This window comes from Acipenser ruthenus, chromosome 5 (assembly GCF_902713425.1).
Source record: "Acipenser ruthenus chromosome 5, fAciRut3.2 maternal haplotype, whole genome shotgun sequence".
Lineage (NCBI taxonomy): Eukaryota > Metazoa > Chordata > Actinopteri > Acipenseriformes > Acipenseridae > Acipenser > Acipenser ruthenus.
The window spans coordinates 73,005,014-73,026,521 of NC_081193.1; the positions used below are offsets into that span (position 1 = coordinate 73,005,014).

The 21,508-nt window shown below is 35.7% G+C and overlaps 1 protein-coding gene across 7 annotated transcripts in view; it reads left to right on the plus strand.

The window, feature by feature from the left end:
- LOC117403110 (serine/threonine-protein phosphatase 4 regulatory subunit 3-like) overlaps positions 1–21,207 on the plus strand; it is a 22,730-nt gene extending 1,523 nt beyond the window's left edge. Inside the window, exons 2-16 of one of the 7 annotated variants that reach the window (XM_059024463.1) lie at positions 166–221; positions 694–792; positions 6,309–6,932; positions 7,417–7,494; positions 10,041–10,157; positions 11,664–11,780; positions 12,692–12,841; positions 12,928–13,030; positions 13,460–13,501; positions 14,048–14,206; positions 15,276–15,445; positions 15,947–16,086; positions 17,518–17,702; positions 17,969–18,168; positions 18,610–21,207. In XM_059024463.1, coding sequence (XP_058880446.1) covers positions 166–221; positions 694–792; positions 6,309–6,932; positions 7,417–7,494; positions 10,041–10,157; positions 11,664–11,780; positions 12,692–12,841; positions 12,928–13,030; positions 13,460–13,501; positions 14,048–14,206; positions 15,276–15,445; positions 15,947–16,086; positions 17,518–17,702; positions 17,969–18,168; positions 18,610–18,711 — 2,342 coding nt within the window. In that variant the 3' untranslated portion in view covers positions 18,712–21,207. Of the gene's footprint in view, positions 1–165; positions 222–693; positions 793–6,308; positions 6,933–7,416; positions 7,495–10,040; positions 10,158–11,663; positions 11,781–12,691; positions 12,842–12,927; positions 13,031–13,459; positions 13,502–14,047; positions 14,207–15,275; positions 15,446–15,946; positions 16,087–17,517; positions 17,703–17,965; positions 18,169–18,609 lie in introns of all 7 variants that reach the window. The other 6 variants (XM_059024465.1, XM_059024462.1, XM_059024464.1 and 3 more) reach the window with 6 other exon arrangements.
- The last annotated feature ends 301 nt before the right edge of the window (positions 21,208–21,508 follow it).

The window sequence follows — 21,508 nt, forward strand, 5'->3', positions numbered from 1 at the left end:
TCTAGTAACTCCGGCGTCATGATTTGCCCTAAATAAATGTCTCAGACAAAACATGAATTGTGTAGTTATGAAATATTTTATTACGGCATCCTTATTTTTCAGGTTATGTATTGATTGCACTGGTATTTGTAGTACAGATGAAGTCTAATTAAGGTTTCATTTTAGGTTCACTTCTTCTGGAGTCCAAAATAAGCCCTAACACAGCATATCAAAAGCAACAAGTAAGTTCATTTACTGCAAAGTAGTTTACTGCAAAACGATGGACTTGTAAGGCCTGAGTTGTGGTTTGTTTTTCATTTAATATATTAACTTTGTAGGCCGTCATTCTGATAATTAAGATTCCATATACATCTTTGAAGAATCACCTACGTTTTAAATTTAAACACCCGAGTCGTGTATTTTATTTCTTCCTGAGTTTGTTCCAAGTTAGTGGTTCACAGTTGCCCATTGTTTAGTCCAGCTAAACATGTAAACCAGTTTGCTTTCAATATCAAACACCATTATTTGGTAAAGGAATAGACTAAGTTTAAATGCCATGAAAGGATCTTTGCAGAAAATAACAGTAATATTTAAGCAAAAATATCGGTACATATTCTGTATAGTCATCCTTGCTGTTTATGTAGTGTTGGGTGAATTTGCTGTTCTTGACTTTGACTTTTTTTTTTTTTTTTTTTTTATATAACTTTGTTACAGGACACCTTGATTGTTTGGTCTGAAGCTGAGAATTATGACTTGGCTTTGAGCTTTCAAGAAAAGGCTGGATGTGATGAAATCTGGGAAAAGATTTGTCAGGTATAGTACATATTTTTATTTTTTATTTTTATTATTGCACACCCCTGCAGGAAATATTTTGTTTGTGTACTTGAGACAATGTTACCATGTTATTTGCACATAGTGGTGATCTTTTAATCCCAAAATATATTTTACACACATTAGCTGTGTAGTAGGACATTTACCTATATGCAGCAGTTTTTATTCTAAGACAAAGGAGTACTTTATTTAGTTTAAAAAAAACTACAGCATAAAACATTTACTGTACTTAATTCTGATATTTAGGCAAAGTGTGACAACTTCTGTGTTGTTCAGTGTGTTGATATGTAAATAAATCCTGTTAGCCTGCGGGGCGTATCAACTTCCACTTTCATCTCGATCTCCTGCCTGTCACTCAGCAGCGAATGCACGCACCCACATGGCAGGCAGTTACTCTATCACGAGCATTAATACCCTGTATCTTTCTAAACAAGGGATTTAGGGGAGCTTCCTAATAAAAGCTGAATCTCAAAACAATGATTGTGTGAATATAGTAATTGTAACAGCTGCAGGGGTGTGCAATTTTTGAAAAAAACTTGTTGTCCATTTTAAATCTACTTGCCCCCCTACCCTTAGTGCAAAACACAGACAAGTAGAATATAACTTGTAGAATTTTGATTAACAGGGGTAGATCTAGCCTTGTAGCTTGAATGGTTCACAAAATTCTTTGATACACAAAAGGTTCCTTGTAACCCCACCTCACCTCAACAAATGTATAACATACTTTAAGGAAATCCTTTGTGTGGTTTGGAACACATTTGCTAGTACATTTAAGTAACATACTAGGAGTACAACTATAATAAGCAGTACTTTATTCAAATATAAAAAAAATAGCTTCTGCCTGCCCCCCCCCCCCCCCACACACACACACACACTTTCTCCAAGTTGAATCCAACTCCTGATGTACAGATGTTTTTAATTTGTTGCATCAGATACAAAATCATTGCCAACTACTGTATTACTGCTGCTGCTTTCGTGGAAATCTGATTTTTCTTGAAGCTTTCAGTTTTGTACTGAAAACTGAACCCCAGATTTTTAAAGGACTTGTGTATAACCTGTCAAGGCACTGCATTTTTTACCAAAATGCACACAATATTTACAGTTTATTTAATATAGTGTTGACAAGGCTGTTCACGGCTTCATTGTATAATAAAATGTTGTTCGCCTCCGCTAACAAGGTGGCAGCAGTAGTTTTAGTGGTTATTTGCATTACGATGAACAGATCACTCATGATCTTTGCATCGTCCCTTTGGTTCACAGCCGCAGCCAGCCTCCCGCAGTAACATTTTCAAAGCTGCGCTGGGCTATGCAGAATCTGCACAGATTTCTGTGCAGCACCGTACAGAACTGCGGAAATCTAAGAACTTGACCAATGTCTCAAATAAAGTGAGCACAGACCCGCGACTGCAGCAGGATAGCCTACTTATTATCAACGTAGTTTTGTTTAAACAAGTTATAACAGTTCCAATTTTCTTAGGTAAGTGAAGAAATCTTTTTTTTTTTTTACAAACTCCACGTGTAATAATCATCGAAGCTTACTTGTGCAATGTCGTGACGTGTAGCTATAAATCCAGTAACACGTTTTAGTATTAAAATAATTATTTTTTGCTATATTTTATTTATCCGGTTGAAACAGTAAACAACTAATCTCTGCTCTTAAATAACATGTGGTACATGTTTGTGTTTTAAGCAATAAGACTGATCATTTCCAATTCTATTTACCATCAGCTAAACAAAGTATTTATTTATTTAATTTTGTATGTTAAAATGTTTTAACAAAATACAGCACCACGTCATTTTGAGCAAATAGATCTTAATACTGTTGTAGTATAACATTGAGAGTACAACTTTTAGTTTTTTTTTTTTTTTTTTTAATTCTGATTGTCTTTGTAAAAAAGAAACGTACCAAGTTATTTGGCATAGTAAAATACTAAATGCCAAATGTTTAAATCATTCCATGAAAGGAAGTTTGATTTGTTGGTTTTATTTTTGTGAATTACAGTAATTTAAGTGATTTACATTAGTCTTTCATCATTTAAGCCTTATTTTATAACTTGCGTGTACTGTATACCGTGATATTAAGGTTACCACTGTTTTATTTAACGGTTATTATGCCGTGCAAATTTTATACCGTCCCATCCCTAATGTACACTCAGTCCATCGCGTATCCGACTGCTGTGGAGCCTGAGTAAGGGCAGATATTATAGAAAGGAAGAGGTTTGGCACTTGCCTCAAAGTAGCTTTTCTAATTGATGCAACAGAAAGATAGACGCTGGGGTGGATTTTATTCTCGGTCGATCTGGCGCTTCATTGAGGCATTCTGTTTTCATGCTGAAGTAGGCATGGTATGGTATCAAGTCCACAAGGTAATAACGTTAACGACAAGCCTTTTTTCTGAAGTTGTTATATATTTTTAATAAAATGGCATCTCCTAAACAAAGGAACGAAGCAAAGCCATGTTTGTAAGTATTTTGAAGAACCGGATGAGAGAACCGGTATGTAAATTATGCTAAACAAAATTGCTGTACCACAAAAACACGTTCAATGCTTCATTTGAAATTAAGAAATTATTGTGGATGGAGTTACTGATGGCAATAAAAAGCAGTAAATAAAGGCACGCACATAATTCTGAAATGCCTCGCTTAAACAGTGCCCAACTTGCTGGAAATGTTGTGTAGTCATTTTTTTTATATAGATTTTATATTCTATATTTTTTGTTGCGACTGTGGAATGTAATAAGAGAACCAAAACGGTAAGTTTTTTTCCCCTTCATTTTACAACGCCGTGTTATTACTTTATGAAAACATGTCTGGCCGGTGTTTACTGCGAAGAAACGGCAATGGCAAGGAACGGGGGGGGGGGAGGTTAAAATAAATAAAATGCACTGTCAATTTTATGTACTATATTTCTGGAATAAACAAAACCACGTTTAACTTGAACTGCTATTTGGCATCCTTTGTTTTGTAGTTAATTCACTGGGGTAAAGTAAGGTCAACACCATGTATTCTTTACTCCTGGGATATTTTTCTACTTTAGCGTGTTACATATTGTAACATCTTGCTGTAAAATAAAGGGACACACACAGGGGCCACACCCCTATGCCCCTGCTGTTATGCTGTCTGCCTGTGTTCTGAGCAAATAATGGCTTATTACTTTTTTAAAACAAATGAATATTTAAATTGAGCGAATATTTGAACATGAAAATCCTGTGTTCGTCCCAGCACTAGTTATCTTACCATTTTAATTTGTAATTTATTTTATTTTGCTTTTGAACAGGCTCCTTAAACCACCTGTAGTACTTACTACTTGTCTATCGTTGTAGCACTGGCTAGATTGCTGTTGGCATTAGAAACTAATTATTTGAATGCTATTAATGCATTTTAATGTTATTGGCTGCTTGTGTGGTATTTGTGCACCAAAAGTCTTCTGTTTTCAGTCTTTCTTACCACGTTTTAGAGTTGGGCGATAATTACATTTTCAGCTATCGAGTATCGTCTTTAAATGATCATAATTGTGATTATCAGCCGAATGAGTTAAATATTAAAAATTATTGTAACTTATCAAATTTATACTTGAACAGCATAACAACTGCCTGTCTAAGTCAGAGTTTAGAAGAAAAAAAACTAGACAGTATATGTGCCAAGTTTTTACATTTCTGGTGGGTGCCCAGAACAAACGTGAGTGTAGAAATACATCTATTGTAATTTGTATATTAAATGTAGTTTTCCTATAAAATACATATATTTCTTATTTAAACATTTAATTCCAGAACATTTAATATCATAAAGTGCCACCAAATTTATTAATATAACGAAACAAAATTGCTAACGTTACGTGGAAGCATTTGTTTTCTTTACTTGTATGGCAAATCTGCCATTTAAGAAAATCAAACTAGGTTGAAAAAAAAAAAGTCTGTCTGTCTCTGTATATTCAGTAATCCGTCGCATATTCGCCTGCCGTGGGACCAGAGTAAGGGCGGATACGTAAAAAGGCAGATAAATGAATACTGTTTTAAATACCATTATACACAGCTGTAACAATTATTATTGTAGCGACCCGGACAACTGGGGGCTCAGAAGTATTATGTGTTGTATGCGTTGTGTGTATTGTTAAACTGGTATGCATGCAAGTGTGTATGCGCAGCCGGGAGTAAATAGGGTTATTTAGATTGCACGGCTCCGTGTGTGAATGGTGGAGGAGGAGCCTTTAAAGTGTGTGACAGTTTTTTGAGTGAGAAACACTACCTGCATACAGTATGAGACTGAAAGCCAGCTACAGTTGTTTGTGGTTAATAAATAAGACACTCACCTTGTCGGCGACTTTATTGCTGGCGCTGCAAAGAAAAGGGATGGCGGTACATTATATTCACACAATTATTGTTTTGAGATTCAGCTTTTATAAGGGAATTCCCCTAAATCCCTTGTTTAGAAAGATGCAGGGTATTAATGCTTGTGACAGAGTAGTCGTCTGCAGTGTGGGTGCGTGCATTCGCTGCTGAGTGACGGGCAGGAGAGCGAGACGGAGGTTGAAGTTGATACGCCCCCCTGGAGAACAGGATTTATTTACATATCAACACACTGAACAGCTCACGTGACACTTCCAGCAATGGTTGCGCACGGAGCACATACAACACAGTGTACAAAAACTCTGGATGAATCTACAATCTCTGAACTAATCTTCTCTGTTCAATAATAAACTAACATTGCTGAAGGGATTGATCATGGTGGGTAAACGGGTAGGGCGGATATGTGACGGGCGGATACACAACAGATTACTGTAGTTGTATACCATTAGATTACTGAGTTTTGCACATCGCTGCTTGTATGCAGACAGTTTAATAAAATAAACTGCCTGTCCTTCCATTAAAAGTTAACTGTTCTCTTTATGCAAGTACCCTTTTTTACAATAGCAACACCATGGGAACAGATATATACAGGCTTATTTTTTCCCATGCGGTGCATCGGCAGCAGTATAGTACTCATGTCTTTATTGTAGTTTAAAATAAAGCAGCAACAAAGTTGTTTAGGCTTTAAAAGATTTGCCGTATGGTTGCGTTTTGTCGTCTTTTTGCAGTTACATTAATTTCCTTAAAGTGTCACTTTTCTACAGTAGTTTTACAATGAGCTAACGATTTTTCACTTTAACAAACAATATTTGGTTTTTATTAGAAAACCAGTCATGCTTTCCAGTGTACAACATATTATCAAAATGAAACCATAACATAGTTAAAAGCCTAAGCATATTGTTTAAAATCATTACTTCCCAGTGTATGCAGTGCTCACACAGATCATGTTTTACGCCTCATGCAGGCAGTTCAGTGCCACTTACTGCTCAGTGCAGAGCCGCTTTCTGCTTCATTTTTCAACGTGATAAATTTATCGTGGTAATCTATATTATAGATTGTTCCAACCCTACCATGGTGCGGTGTAAGTTGATTTTGGGGGCATTTCATTTTTTGACAAGCATTGATTCTAAAAACATTTGCTATCCATTTTCAGGTGCAAGGAAAGGATCCCGCAGTTGAAATCACGCAGGAACTTATTGACGAGTCTGAGGAGGAGCGTTTCGAAGAAATGCCTGAAACAAGTCACCTGGTTGACCTACCCCCTTGTGAACTTAACAAACTTGAAGAGATTGCTGATCTAGTAACGTCTGTTCTGTCCTCCCCGATTCGCAGAGAAAAGCTTGCGCTGGCCTTAATGAATGAGGGCTACATTAAGAAACTGCTGCAGCTTTTCCAGGTTTGCGAGGACCTTGAGAACAGTGAAGACCTGCACCATTTATATGAAATCGTAAGAGGAATTTTGTTCCTCAACAAGGCAGCTCTGTTTGAGGTCATGTTCTCGGACGACTGCATTATGGACGTTGTTGGTTGTCTTGAGTATGACCCCGCCCTGGTACAGCCAAAAAAGCACAGGGAGTTCTTAACCAAAACTGCTAAGTTTAAAGAGGTAATACCCATCACAGACTCCGAACTGAGGCAGAAAATCCATCAAACATATAGGGTGCAGTATATCCAGGACATCATCTTGCCAACTCCATCTGTTTTTGAGGAGAATTTTCTTTCAACGCTGACCTCTTTTATTTTCTTTAACAAGGTTGAGATTGTCAGTATGTTGCAGGTGAGTTGACGCGTGATGGTATGTTTTGTACTTATTGTAATCACTTTCTGGAGAGAGAAACAGACAGTTTGGTGTGTGAAGTAAGTTCTGTAATTGTAGACGCTGGGAAGGGTGCCATTTGGGGGCGCTAGCAATGTACGCAGTGAGCTGACAAAAGTCTGTCCTTCAGAAGGTGGTGGCTTTGGGTCATGTAATTGCAAGTGGATATGCTTACAGTAGTTAATATCATAATTTCATAGTGTTGTGCATGAAATTTCCCCATAGGGTGTCATTTTTCCCTTCAGTCATTTCTTTAATCTAACTTTATTCCTTGTTTTATACTTGACAAATTCCTTAAGATATGAGCTCTCTTGCAAGACGCTAAATGCCTCTAAGTGAATATTCAGACCAGTAAATATATTTCCAGGTCCAAATGGTGCCTTTTTGTTCTTGTTTAGGTCACTATAGTAACTATGGACGTGTTTCTGTTTGTAATATTAAATAGGAAGATGAGAAATTCTTGTCTGAAGTCTTTGCACAGCTGACGGATGAAGCAACTGATGATGGCAAGAGGCGTGAACTGGTAAGTAAACTTTCTTCAGAAATGGAGAACTTTTGTTGTAACAAGGGAAGAATTTGTTTAGTTATACTTTTAAAATACACTTCTGGGATTAATATTCAAGCAAACACTGCTTTCAAATATGTGTTCACGTAACAGAATTCATAAATAAAGATGTCGGGTATATCTAGGGCTTGAAGTTTTCAGGTTTTATTTTTGATCACATGACATCCCTGTTAATTGCAATGTCACTCTGCTTTTACACTTTATCTTGACTGAGCCTCATTGTGTTCCACACAATTTCCAGAGGTTCCAGACGTGACAAATTGTTAACTGCTCATCACTGATCCTAACTGCATTTCACTTGCAGTCGCCTAGTTTATCGTTGTGCTTTTATTTTCACTCGTTTTAGCAGTTGTCCTGACATTTTGTTTCAGTATAAAATATCCAGTATTCAGTGTACACTGATAGCAAGTCCATCATTTAAAATCTCCTTAATTTTGTAGCAAAGAGAAATAATCTTAAACCCAATCTTTAATTTGTAGTTTTCTCTTTATTAGGATGCAGAAACATCTTAACTGCTAATTAAGCCTGTGTTCCAAGGTCTGTTCGCTATCCAGGAATTCGTAGGTAGTAAACCTTCGAATGTTTGTTAGGCAGCATTTTTTTTTTCTCAAGAGAAAAGGTTTGATAATGTGTGAATACTGAATCACACATTAAATGTCACTCATGCAAAATTCGATCTTTTGATTTGTAGAATGTATATTACTTAAACAAAAGTTGTATTAAAATCGACTACCAAGTCGTCATACGTGTCAACTCTATATGGCGCCGCTGCCGTGCATTGGAGCAGGGTATATTTTGCAAGACGACCAAAAGAAGTTAAATGCAAATTGTGCAAGCAACTCTTGATGTATCATGTAGGCACAACCAATATCTGGGATCACTTGACAATCGTAAGTTCATAATATTAGAATTATTATTTTGTTTTAGTAGTAGTTTTAAGTAGCAAAATGTGACTGATAATCTCCTTGGCATGGTGAAAAAGCTTTGTTTTGCCTAAGTCAGATGCAGTTCTTTTAATTGGCCACAATAAGGTGCTGCTGCAATGCAAGCTTATATATTGCAAACAGCATCAATAACGTACATAAACGTTTTTTTTTTTTTAATTATAAAAACATGATTACTGTTCTGTAACTTATTTTTAAACTACTTTTTTTATTCCATTTGTACAGATTACCTATAATAGGATTTTCAATCAAATATAAACTAGTAGCTATGGTGACGTCTCCAGTAAATTTATGCAAATTAGCACCATAGAAGGTTCGAACCGTCAAAGGTCAATGTACCCTTTGTTACAGCCCTACTACTAATTAACGTTTAACACGCCGGCAGTAGTCATTTTGACGGGTACATTTTAAACAGCTTCGATTTGAAAATGAAACACAAACTATCGGATACAACTCAAAAGTTTTATTTATGAACATCATAGCTAACATTTGCATAGCCAAAATTTTGCAGTGACAAAAATAAACATAAAAGCCTTTCGAAATTAGCGCATACAATGCATGACGTAAAAAAATGAACATTTCAAAAGAAAATATTGTGTAAACAGCTGTAAACTGGTTATATGTAGGCCTACATACAGAATTGTAAAATCAAAATCTTTTTTTATAAAAAAGAAAATAACTCTGTTCACATTGTGTAACGGGAATGCGCATTCAGGGAAACATACTTCAAAGTTGCCCCCATATTAGCACAATCCATTCAGATGTAACGCTTATCAACTTGTCGTGTGCATTTACCACATACTGCTCTTTCACACTGGGCACAGATATCAGATGTTTTATTTGTATTGCATTTAGTTAGCTGGCATTGTTTTCTGTTGCGTGTGTCACTTGATGCACACTGTATGCATTTCCCTGCCACTTTGCAATTTCTGATCGAGTTTCATCTTTGCAATTCTAAATCAAACGCCATCAGGGTATTTAATACATGTATTTAGGAAAAATCAAAAACAGACAACCGCAGATCTTTAACACACGCAGAGTAATTTAAATTAAAAGTGAAAACCGTCAAAATGACTACTGTGGCGGTTCTAGTGTTCAAGGGAGGTAGAGATTTGGAAAATAAAAACCATAGAAAGGAAACCAATGCAGAAATGAGGTCTGAACCAAATAAAACAAACCCATTCTACTGTACAGAGGTGCTTCTCTCCTTTTTAAATGGACAGATTTATGGAGGTTTAATTCCCAGAAATGTTTACTTTTGAAATGTACAAATTATGCTTTTGGTTTTTCCTGCCAATTCAAAATGAGAGAGTATTCATTTACATTTTGAAAGGATATTTAACTGTGACGCAGCACTACAAAAATATCTTGTAGTATGTGAGCTATACTAGTACTTGTTTATAAATTGAACATTCACTCCTTAATGGGGGGGAGAAACTAAAAGGGTTATTAGTAAGCATTTTTTGTGTTATGTAACTTGTTAAATATGTATGTTGTCTACATAATCAGTTTGCTTTATATTTACTAACATTCCTTTCCCCTCACCCCCTCTTCCAACAGGTTAACTTTTTCAAAGAATTCTGTGCATTTTCCCAAACGTTACAACCCCAGAACAGAGATGCATTTTTCAAGACTCTTGCTAACTTGGGAATTCTTCCTGCTCTAGAGATAGTAATGGTTAGTACTTTTTCTATCTGTTTTTGGTATTTAGGGGAGTATGTAGACAGACATGGATGTTTTTTTAACCCTTTGCAGTCCATTTATTAAGTATGCGTCAGGTCCAATTTATTTTCACACGCGCAGATAATTTTAGACACGCTGTTTAAATGTACTTTTTTCCACAGTCAAACGGGTTTAAAAGACCCTGTATATCAACAAAGCACTCGCTAGGCATCTCCAGCCCCGCCCCACCCTTTCGTTCGCTATAGCTTTCACATATGCTAAGAGATAAATAATAATAATAATATTCGTACATACTGATCAATCATCTCCTGATCACTCGTTTTATCACCAAATGCCTCAATAATGTGATCTAAGTCATTATTTTATTACTATAACATCTGAAAAAAGCTCTGCAAATGTCCGTGATATTCTCTGAGCGCTGATGCATTAGCAGGCAGCTTGTTTCCTTATGGTCGCTGTTATCTGATGCCAGGGGCAATTCATGATACGCCCTTTTTTTTTTTTTTTTTTTTCGGTTTGTCTCGGCTCCTGTTGCTCCCACTCGGCCATTGAATGGTTTTCTCTGCTTTTTCCTGAGAAAAAATGACTAGAAACCCGTTTTTTGCGTCTTTTTGATTGTCAGTCAGGGTCCGACATTGGACCGGATAGGAATAATTGCAATGTCGGACCAGGTCCGACATAGGACCGCAAAGGGTTAAAATGTAAGATTGAAATTAAACACAAGTTGTCTGTTGCAGTAGAGTGTTATGTTATGTGTTCACAACTTATGTATAAAATACAGTGCTACCCCGTTATAACACGACCCGTTACAGTGTGGAATCGGTTATAACATGGTAAGGTTGTGGCTCACATTTCCCCCATAATGCAATTTGACTCAAACGTTGGGTTTTATTGTTTTACATTACTGTATTTAAACCATTTAATTTATAAAGCTCCCGTGCTTGCACTGTGTTGTTTTTTTTTTCTAAAAGTAAAAACAAACTGTCCGTGAATGAATGTTACAAAACCAGTACGAAACAATACAAGTGTGTATAAATGTCCTTGGATGCTGTGTTATTTATTTACAGTTTACTATAAAACAAACAATTTAAATAAGTGGTAGAAACTGCCATACCACCAGTTTAAAGTTTACATTATACTGTATCTTGTAATGACCAGGGATTTATACTGTTACACGACTGGTCTAGGGACTGTGTCTGTGTGTGTGTGTGAGTGTGTCTGTGTGTGTGTGTGTAAGCAGGGAAGTGGTAAGCTTGCCTCAGCCAGGGTTGATTCACATCATGGATTTGAGTGTCTGCAAATTGTGTGTCTCCTTCCTTCATTTTCCACGCTACACTACAATATTAATTTTGCCATTGAAAATCATTTTGGGAACAAAAATGCCAATATTCGTTGTAAGACTAAACACAAATAACGCAGTCTCCAATTATGGACCCTGACAAACGCGTTATAATGGGGTGGCACTGTAGTATATTAAAACATTTTGTATTTTCTTTGCAGGGTATGGATGATTTGCAAGTGAGGGCTGCAGCAACAGACATCTTTTCTTATTTGGTAGAGTTTAGTCCATCCATGGTACGGGAGTTTGTTATGCAGGAAGCTCAGCAGAGTGATGATGTAAGTACTCTTTAATAGTTAAAAAAAAAAAAAAAAAAAAAACTTATGATACGGCGAGGTGATTCTGCCATTACACCCTTTTATGTAGTGATTCCACCTGACTCAAGCCCTAAAAGTAAATTAGTTTGAAAGTCATATTTATTTATTGCTGTTGCTGTTAGCATGGAGCCTTGTTTTTAATGCGAAACAGCAATTAAAACCCGGAAAATAAAATGGACAATATGAATCCTTCTTACAAAGGCAGACTTGATTGCTTGGAAATAAACAATTTTTGTGCCACCTTGTGTGATGCATAGCAAGACTGCATGTGATCTTGCAGAAATTGTCAGTACATGAGAATTGGAATGGATTAGGTTCCTTTAGGTTCTTGCATGGTATACATAATCTATCCCCCAAAACACATGGACACATTCAAATGTTTATTTGCACATGGGTTGTACATCATGTTCATAGTTAGTACACAGCTCTATTAATTGCAGTACGTTCCGTTACAAGTGTTGTCCAGCAAAAATACATTTTACTGCCTTTTGTTTTACTTCTGATCATATCAATGTTATAGGCCTTACAGTTATAAAATATCACATTAGATAAGAGCAGTTATAAAATACAATAGTCAGTAGTAGATATGAGCAAATTCAAATAAGAGAATTAAATAAAATACAGTAAATTGTTTGAGAGCGATTTTGACTAAGAGCAGTTACTTAGTCTTGTCCAGTAACTCACTTTCAGACTGCCTTTACAGTACATAGCTGTTCTCAAACTGCATATTCAATGTTTCTTCTAGTTATGCATAACAAAATGTGATTGTCATTTATACCACGGTACAGTAATGCCTCTTGGTATCAGATTTAGTTATTGTATTAGGAAAAATGTTTTTCACAAGGTCATTCACATACATTTTCTTCATCTAGGACATTCTTCTTATAAATGTGGTCATTGAGCAAATGATATGTGATCCTGACCCTGAGCTTGGAGGAGCCGTTCAGTTAATGGGACTCCTTCGTACTCTAATTGATCCTGAGAACATGTTGGCACCATCAAATGTAAGAAAGCTTTACAGGGTAAATACTTTAAATATGTTGGGTATCTTCAAACTATTTGAACCTATATATTTAATCAAATAGCACATGTTCATTTCTTCTCACAGAAAACGGAAAAGACTGAATTTCTCAGCTTTTTCTACAAGTATTGCATGCATGTACTCACTGCTCCTCTTCTGGCCAATACAGCGGAAGAAAAAACAGGAAAAGGTAAGTCTCTAAATCTTGCTTAATATTGTTTGACTTGGGAAAATGAAACTGTTCATTTAAATGTTTAACCCAATGTCTATACCAATCAAACTTCCACTGGGGAGTATTTAAATATATTTAAACTAAAACCATATTTGTCAAAGCTTAATGTGAAACTAATGGTATGAATCTCAATTTTCAGTTTGGTGTGTGCCCAGATATTGTAGACAAGCGTTTTTACATAGTCATCCAGTTTGCACAATACGGTGCAGATTCATTTTGGTTTGCCTGCATTTTTAATTCTGTGAATTAAATTCATTTTGTCGCACAATCTTTACCAACAATGCTAAATAATTGCAGCACTAATGTTTTAGAAACCATTGCAATCAGTAAAGGTTATTTATTTTTGGCAACAGTTCAGATCTTTACTGGCTTGTACTTGTTTATCAGATGCAGTAGTTGGATCCAACAAGATTAGTGCAATTTGTCCTGGTAAGTGCTAGGTTTTGCCTATGAAATTCTTGATTTTTTTTAAAGAACCTGAGCTCTTGGTTAGAGGCATTAGGATTCAGCTCAGCTTTTATTTAACTTTTCAGAGAACATGTTCACTGGCTGCCAACAGTATTCATACACCTGATGTTGGTTTTTTTCATCCCCCAAAAAGTTGAATGGCCTATGTATGGAAAGCCATCACCAGTGAAGGATAGAAAGAAAATACACATGTCAATTCTGATGAATGTGTTGCCTACAAAAATTTAAATACTGCTGTTGCTTAATTGGGTGGGGTGAGGTGGGGGGGGCGGTACAATGTGAAAATTACTGCTAAACAGTAGTAACCATTTAGAAGAGAGGTTCAGTTTATAAATACATTTGTGAGGCACTTTAGTTTGCTGGTTCTGGTTAAAGCCTCAGTATTTGATTTTTGCTTTGTTTCCAATTAGTTGAACCCCAGTTTAAATGTTCACTTTACTCTCTCTCTCTCTCTCTCTCTCTCTCTCTTCCTCTCTCTTCCTCTCTCTCTCTCTCTCTCGTTTTTAGATAACTTTCAGACAGCTCAGTTGCTGGCCTTAATTCTGGAGCTGCTTACGTTCTGTGTTGAACATCACACATATCACATCAAAAACTACATCATGAACAAAGATCTTTTGAGACGGGTGTTGGTACTGATGAACTCAAAGCACACGTTCTTGGCCTTATGTAAGTACAGTTAACAAAGTGTTATTTTAGAACTTGTGTACATACACATGCTATACTTTCATTTTTACATATATCTAGAGAACGTCTTAAGAGTGTGTGGAGGAACGTGTTTGTCCATAAGATATAGGTACTAGGGATGTGCATTTTGGTACATTTTTATGAACGTTTTAAACTCTAAGCAGTGTCATAGTTTAAACTATATCTATACACACACACACACACAGTTTTTATTGCATTCTGATTATATACTGACAGCCTTGTAGTATTTTCTAAGCAAATCAATTCTAAATAAGCAAACAAAGTTTTAACATCACAAAAAATTCAAAGTTTAAACCCACACTCCCCAATTAAGTATGTATTGCAATGAAGTCCATGATACTGATGCTTTTTTATATTAATGTGCTCTTCAATCAAACAATGGTTGTAATTAGTCGTCTCCATGGAGATAGACCTATAAACATACTCAACACGTTTTCGGATAATATAATGTTACTAAAATAGTTTGTTTCTTAAAGGTTCATCAAAATCTTTTTTCTGTTTTTTTTTTTTTTTTGTTCGTTTGTTTTTTAAAGTAACTTTTTGATCAAAATGATTGTAATCTGTAATTTGTACAGGGGATAAAAGTTGTTGAATGATACAAAGGTTATTACAAAAATTACAGGTTATACATTTTTCTAAGAGCTGTTTTTAAATGGGTTGTGGGTATTGGCTTGGTGGAGATATAAAATTAATGAACATATGTTAACTTACTAAAATAAATCTGTTTGGTGTAATGTAACGTGATTGGTTAAATGTCTGGCATATTAAATGTTTTACCATCCTTAAACAGGTACATGTGGGTGTAGTCTGTCTACTTTTTCATGATGCTGATGGCTCTAAACTTGTATTAACAGGTGTAGTGGGATGAATGTTCTAATTATGTTTAAGCAGTGATGCATAATGTATTGCTTGGAATGAGGGGATTAAAGTTGTGTAGATCAGTGTGATGGGAAGTACTGGTAGAATGTTTGTTTTTAGAATGTGTTGTTTTTTTTTTGGGGGGGGGTTAAATTGCAGTTTTGTTTTACAGGTGCCCTGCGTTTTATGAGGAGGATTATTGGCCTGAAAGATGAGTTTTATAATCGCTATATCATCAAAGGAAACTTGTTTGAGCCAGTCATAAATGCCTTGTTGGACAATGGTACAAGGTACAATCTTCTGAATTCAGCAATTATTGAACTCTTTGAATTTATCAAAGTGGTAAGTATATCTAATATGTGACTTGTGGCTATTTTGTATTAAAGATCAGTAGTTACAGTACATTGAGGGCCTACAATTTTACTGGGTTTTGATTCCAGCATCCACTATTATATAGAGTAAAGTAACATAAAATGGAGCACACATTTTAGTCCAGTTTTTCTAGATGCTATTAAATCAGTGTAGAGTATACATTGAAAACACAGTAAAATTATTGGTAAAATGCAGCGATGCTCATTGCAGAATATACATCTGACCCTCAGGCTACCTTTTGAGTTCCAGGGCTCTAAAGGGCCTCTCCCTTGAGGCATATTTTTATTTTATTTTAATTTACACATGTCCTATTTCTTTTGCTGCAGTCTAGGATAATCATCAACATTAACACGTTTTTTTACATTCACTTATTTCTATTGTAGTTCTCTACTTCAGGGTTCACATGTATTACCAAAATTGTGTAATATGTTGATTCCTAATTCAAGGTTTTCATGTTTGTTATTTGAACAGGAGGATATTAAGTTACTCACTGCACACATAATTGACAACTTCTATGAAACACTTGAATCTATTGAATATGTTCAGACATTTAAAGGACTGAACACTAGATATGAGCAGGAGAAGGACAGACAAAATCAAAGACTGAATAGGTCAGTATGTAAACTATCTAGCAATGGGGATAAATGAGTCCTACGTACATGTCAAATTTAAATTGTGATCTACAACTATGGCCCAAATGTTTGCATCACTTAGAATTTTAGGATTGAGACATAATAAAAAAATTAACTATGAACATAATTTTAAATCTTATTTAACAAAGAAAGAAAATACAAAATTATATAGCAGTTATATACAGGAAGCCATAATAGTAGTACAGTATTTCATACTAGATTTCAAAATCTCACATGTTTGAATTTGTCAGTTTTTCATTTATATGGAAAACTACAAAGTGGTATGCAGTTAAATATGTTCATGTATGATTATTTAGCAGGTTTCATTTGACTTCGTGAAGGAACATTTGTTAATTCTGTAATGTGATGCAAAACTTGGCCATAGCTGTATATTGTATACTTATGTCTGATTTTCAAGACTTGGCAATTTAAGAACAAACTAAAACTTGGCATAGGTCACTATATAGTGCAATGCACAATTGGTAGCCATTTAATATCCAATTTAACCCTTTGCGGTCCATTTGTTCAGCACCTTTCAGGCGCATCAGGTCTAATTTATTTTCACACAAGCTGTTTATTTTACACTCGCTTTTTAAAAGTAATTTTATTCACAGTAAAACTGGTTTAAAAGGCACTGCATTTCAAAAGGACACTCAGTACTGCATCTCCAGCCCTGCCCAACTCCTTGTTCGCTATATTTATCACATATCTTCATAGTAGTGCATACTGATAAATCATCTCCTGGTCACTCGATTTATCACCAAACTCTTCAATAATGCTATCCAAGTCATCATTTTATTTTATTGCTATAACATCTTAAAAAGCTTGGCAAATGTCCGATTTTCTTTGAGCGCTGGATGCGGAAGCAGCTATCTTGTTTGTTTATGTCCGTGTTATGTCTGTGGAGAAGGGACTATGCGTATTGCTCAGATCTGCCTCCTTTTTTTTTTTGTTTTCAGCTTCTATCGGCCTCTCGGCCATAGAAAGCTTTTCTCTGCTTTTTCTGGAGATAAAAATGACTAGGGACCTCTGTGTGACACCTCTGTAATGTCCGACATAGGACCGCAAAGGGTTAATGTTGAATGGGTTACCTTAGTATGGTCATCCCTTGAGTTGAGGTATAAGAATCTGGATTCTGGATTCTAATTGGTTGAACTAATGAATACTATTTTCAAAATTGCTTGTCTGTATTTTGAATTGTAGCATATAATGTAGCTCATAATGACCCACTTTATTACACTACTGACACCCAAATTATTGGCTCGCTTTTTCAATGTCAAATTTTTATAAAAAAAAGTGTTGAAGTAAATGATGATCTCTGTTGACCTGCTTGCATGTAATGTTGTGGTTTATCTAGGGCTTATGTTTTTACATCTCTTGTAACAAAGGTCTTTGAATCTTTATTCATAGTGTACCCTCTACAGTGCGTAATAACAGATACCGCAGAGATGCAAGGGCTTTGGAAGATGACGAAGAAATGTGGTTTAATGAAGATGACGAAGAGGAAGGTGAAGCTGTTGTACCTCCTGTAGAGAAGTCAAAGACTGAAGATGATTTCTCTGACAACTATGGAAAGTTTATTGAAGCAAAAAAAGGTACTTTTAAACTTTTGCTCTCCAGTATGACATTTGAATTGCAAAGTACCGACCAAAAATGGATACAATTTAAGCCGTGTAGTTGTCTTGTGAAATATAGATTGTAAGTAATTTGTTGAATTGTTGCTTGTGGAGGGTGGTATTTTGAACCAGTACAACTTCAAGCACTATTGGCCAGAACAGGGGAATGTCTCTCTTGATAACTTACAAATCTTGTGATAACACGCTGATGATAATTCAATATTGCATATTGTCTTGTGTAGCAGTTAAAGAAAGTGAGGACAAAGAAAACCTTCCGAAGAGGACCTCAAGTGGCAGCTTTAAGTTTACATTTTCTCATTCTGCTGGAGCAGCTAATGGAACAAACAGCACCAACAGTAAATCTGCAGCAGTACCATCTTCGCCTGCCAGCACTAACAGTTCTTCCTCAAAGACTGCCAATTCGCCAGCTCCTGTTATGACAAAGGTTAGCAGTGTTTAAAATGGATTATTAAATTTGTATATTGCCAAATGTATTGGATCCACCCTGATTACACCTTTCAACATACAGTAATTAACTAGCCCCAGTTACAGTATAGCATAAATGAAAGGGTTGGGTTAGGAGGAGAGGTGGGGGAATTCTCGACATGTGGAAACACACTTACTGAAATAAAATTATTTACACTTGGGTGTATGAAGTGGATTTCCGTTTTTTTTTTGTTTGTTTTTTACTTGACTGTACAATACATGGGATTGTTGTTTTCTTGAAAGACCAACATCACTTTCATTAAACATTTTACTCTGGTTTTTAACAAGCTTTATTTCCAAGGTTTCAGCTAGATGTAGGCTAGCCTGTAAATTTTATTATTCTTTACTGCATAGCTGATTGATATCTTGTTTTTGTTTTGTTTGCTCTGTGTATAATCAGCAGGCAGGTTTAGTTGGGCTTGTAGATTACCCAGATGACGAAGAGGAAGACGAGGAGGAGGAAGAAGCATCTCCAAGAAAACGGTCCCGTCTTGGATCATAAAGGATTTAGTAGAAAATGTCAGTCGGTTTTTGAGTACAATGGAGCAACTGTTCCACAGCTGACTGAATATGAGGAACCTCTCCTCCCCCTCCACCACAACCACCAGTATAGAAGATGACACAAGGAGTAGCAAACAGTGTGCCAATGTTTCAGCTAGAGGTTTAGTTTTGCAGCAGGAAGAATTCACTTCCCAGGAACTGAATCTCTTGTGAATGTGGGGAAAAATTGTCTGCCAATCAGGCTGGCAGGACTAGCAGGTTAGTAATGGGAGCTTGATTGGCTAAACCTTACAGAAGGTTGGGGGAGGGCTGGGGAAACTTTTGTCCAAGGGAGCAGGACTCAGACATTTAATGGTTTCCATTTCAGGAAACAAACATGAACTGAAATGTCAGTAAGGAATCCTGTATTCATAATTTTATTAAAAGTACTGTACAGCGTGTTCATCCATGTGTGGGTTTTTTTTTTTAATGGGAGAACAATACCTGCCAATGTCATTTTTAACAAAAGGTGGGACCACTGTTTACTATTTTTTTTAATACACTTTTGGTGCATTGGTAAAGCAGACTGGTTAAGGTGTGTGGTTTTTTTTTTTTTTTTTTAAGCTTACCGTAAAGTACATTTTATGCCCAAATAGAGGATGTTTATAGTTAATCTGTTGCTGCTATATGGTTTGTCATGGGTAGAGCCAGGCTCATTTTACCTGTAATGTTAAGTGTTATCTTTTGTAGGGCAACCCTAATTTTGATTAAAACATTAGGGAGTTGAAACGTGTCATCTCCAAGTACAACAAAGGTTAAGCATGGATGGAACAAGGGATTTGGGAAATGTCATAGTTGTCCCGATCAAACAGTACTGACCCCCTTACAGATTATATTATCTCCTAAATCTGTAAATGCCAAACATGTTGCTGACAAAGCATCAGACTACTTTTTTTGTTTTATAGTTCATCTAAATTAATGTATGGGTTTTATTTGCAGAGGTGATTTTTAACATGCATAAAACTTAACAATTGTGGTAGCGATTTGAAAGACCGCCAGTCTATACAAGTAAATTGCATAGTTGAAAAAGCTACCTGATGCTATAACTAAGTGTTATGAGTTTAACACTGGTTGTTAAACAGGCTGCAGTAAAACCGATACAGTACTTGTACTTTTTGTTGTGTTTTTTTTTTTTTTTTTTTTTTTTGATACTGCTAAAGAAAATGTATGTTTCCATCTAAACTAGTACACCCCATTCGGGAAGCTTTGTAGGTAATTGTATGCATTTTCAAGAACAGATGGGATGTCTGTAGATAGTGTAGGGTCCCCCCGTCCCCCCCGTCCCCCCCCATAAACAAGTTTATTTTGTATTGGACAAATAAACTACCACTGTCACCATTTTACATCATTTGTATACATTATTTGATAAAAAAAAAAAAAAAAAAAAAAAATCTGATGCAAGTTTCAGAAATTAAATGTGACTGTAATTAAAATACTTTTGTCTGACTTTTATTGTAATGCATATTTTTCTTGTGGTTCAAGCAGTCTAGCTTATGGGCTTAGATGGCATTATCTGCTAGTTTTTAAATGTTTTTATTTGATGTACAAAGTAGTTGTAGCTAACACAAACATTTCATATTTCAGACCTTATTTTCCAATTCCATACGCTAAATAGGTCTTGTGTGCAGTTTTTAAAGAAACTCCTGTTTATAGCAAACTTGTATTTTAATTTGAAAACATATCTGGTACTCCACTAGGTAAAACCGGTCCAGATTGGTTGCCTTGACTGCCAGGAAATCTGCCTCACTTCCTAGGTCATTTCACCTGAAGTGTGTTCAAGGTCAAAGTATCATACTGGCTGCAGTTGCAGGTCAGTCATTAGGGGAGTAGTTTGTTGGTTTCTTACAGGAAAGAAGAGACTATAGAGGTTGGCACAATTTTTACCACTCCAGGTGAAATGGCCATGAAAGTGCAAGACCATCTACAGCTATGGCCAAAAGTTTTGCATCGCCTTAAATTTTTGGGTTGGGCCATACATTTAAAAAAATAAATAAAACAAATATTTTTTTATTTTTTAAATGTATGGCCCAACCCAAAAATTCAAGGCAATGCAAAACTTTAATAATTTAGATCTTTAACATCATGTAATCAAAGAAACTACAACATGATAATGCAAAGGTCTAGTGGAAGCCATAATAGTACAGTATTTCATGTTGGATATTGAAATGTGTTTTGTTTTTTTAAGTATATGGAAAACTACAAAGCGGTATGTAATTCAACATGTTAATATTGCATTATTCAGCAGCTTTCATTTGACTTTATGTTAATTTTTTTGTTAATTCTATAGGGTGATGAAAAACTTTTGGCCATGTCTGTATGAGTATTGCAAACAGTTTTTTTGGTTTTTTTTTCTTTAACCTAATGTAGCACTGTTGTAAAATGAAAATGCATGTTTAACTGCCAAAACTACACATTTGAAACCTCTTTAGTGAATAAATGTGCACAGCATCTGTCAAAACACCAGGGGAAATAACTATTTAATATATTAAATTGTGCATTTTCATATTGAACTCTAATTTAATATATAAAGTTACAAATCAACCATTAATTATCCCTCATATGCCAGTTGTGATGAAACTTGGTTTGGACGTCTTCAGTTATTGAGTATTAAAATCTGTGGATAAAAGGAACTTTCCTGTTGACATGTATTGCGCTTTCATACAGTATATCTAAAGAACTGCTTCTCCAAGTAAGACGATACTTGATTAAGGTAGTCTTTAGCACAATGAATTGAGGGAATCTGTGTGGGCATTTTATAG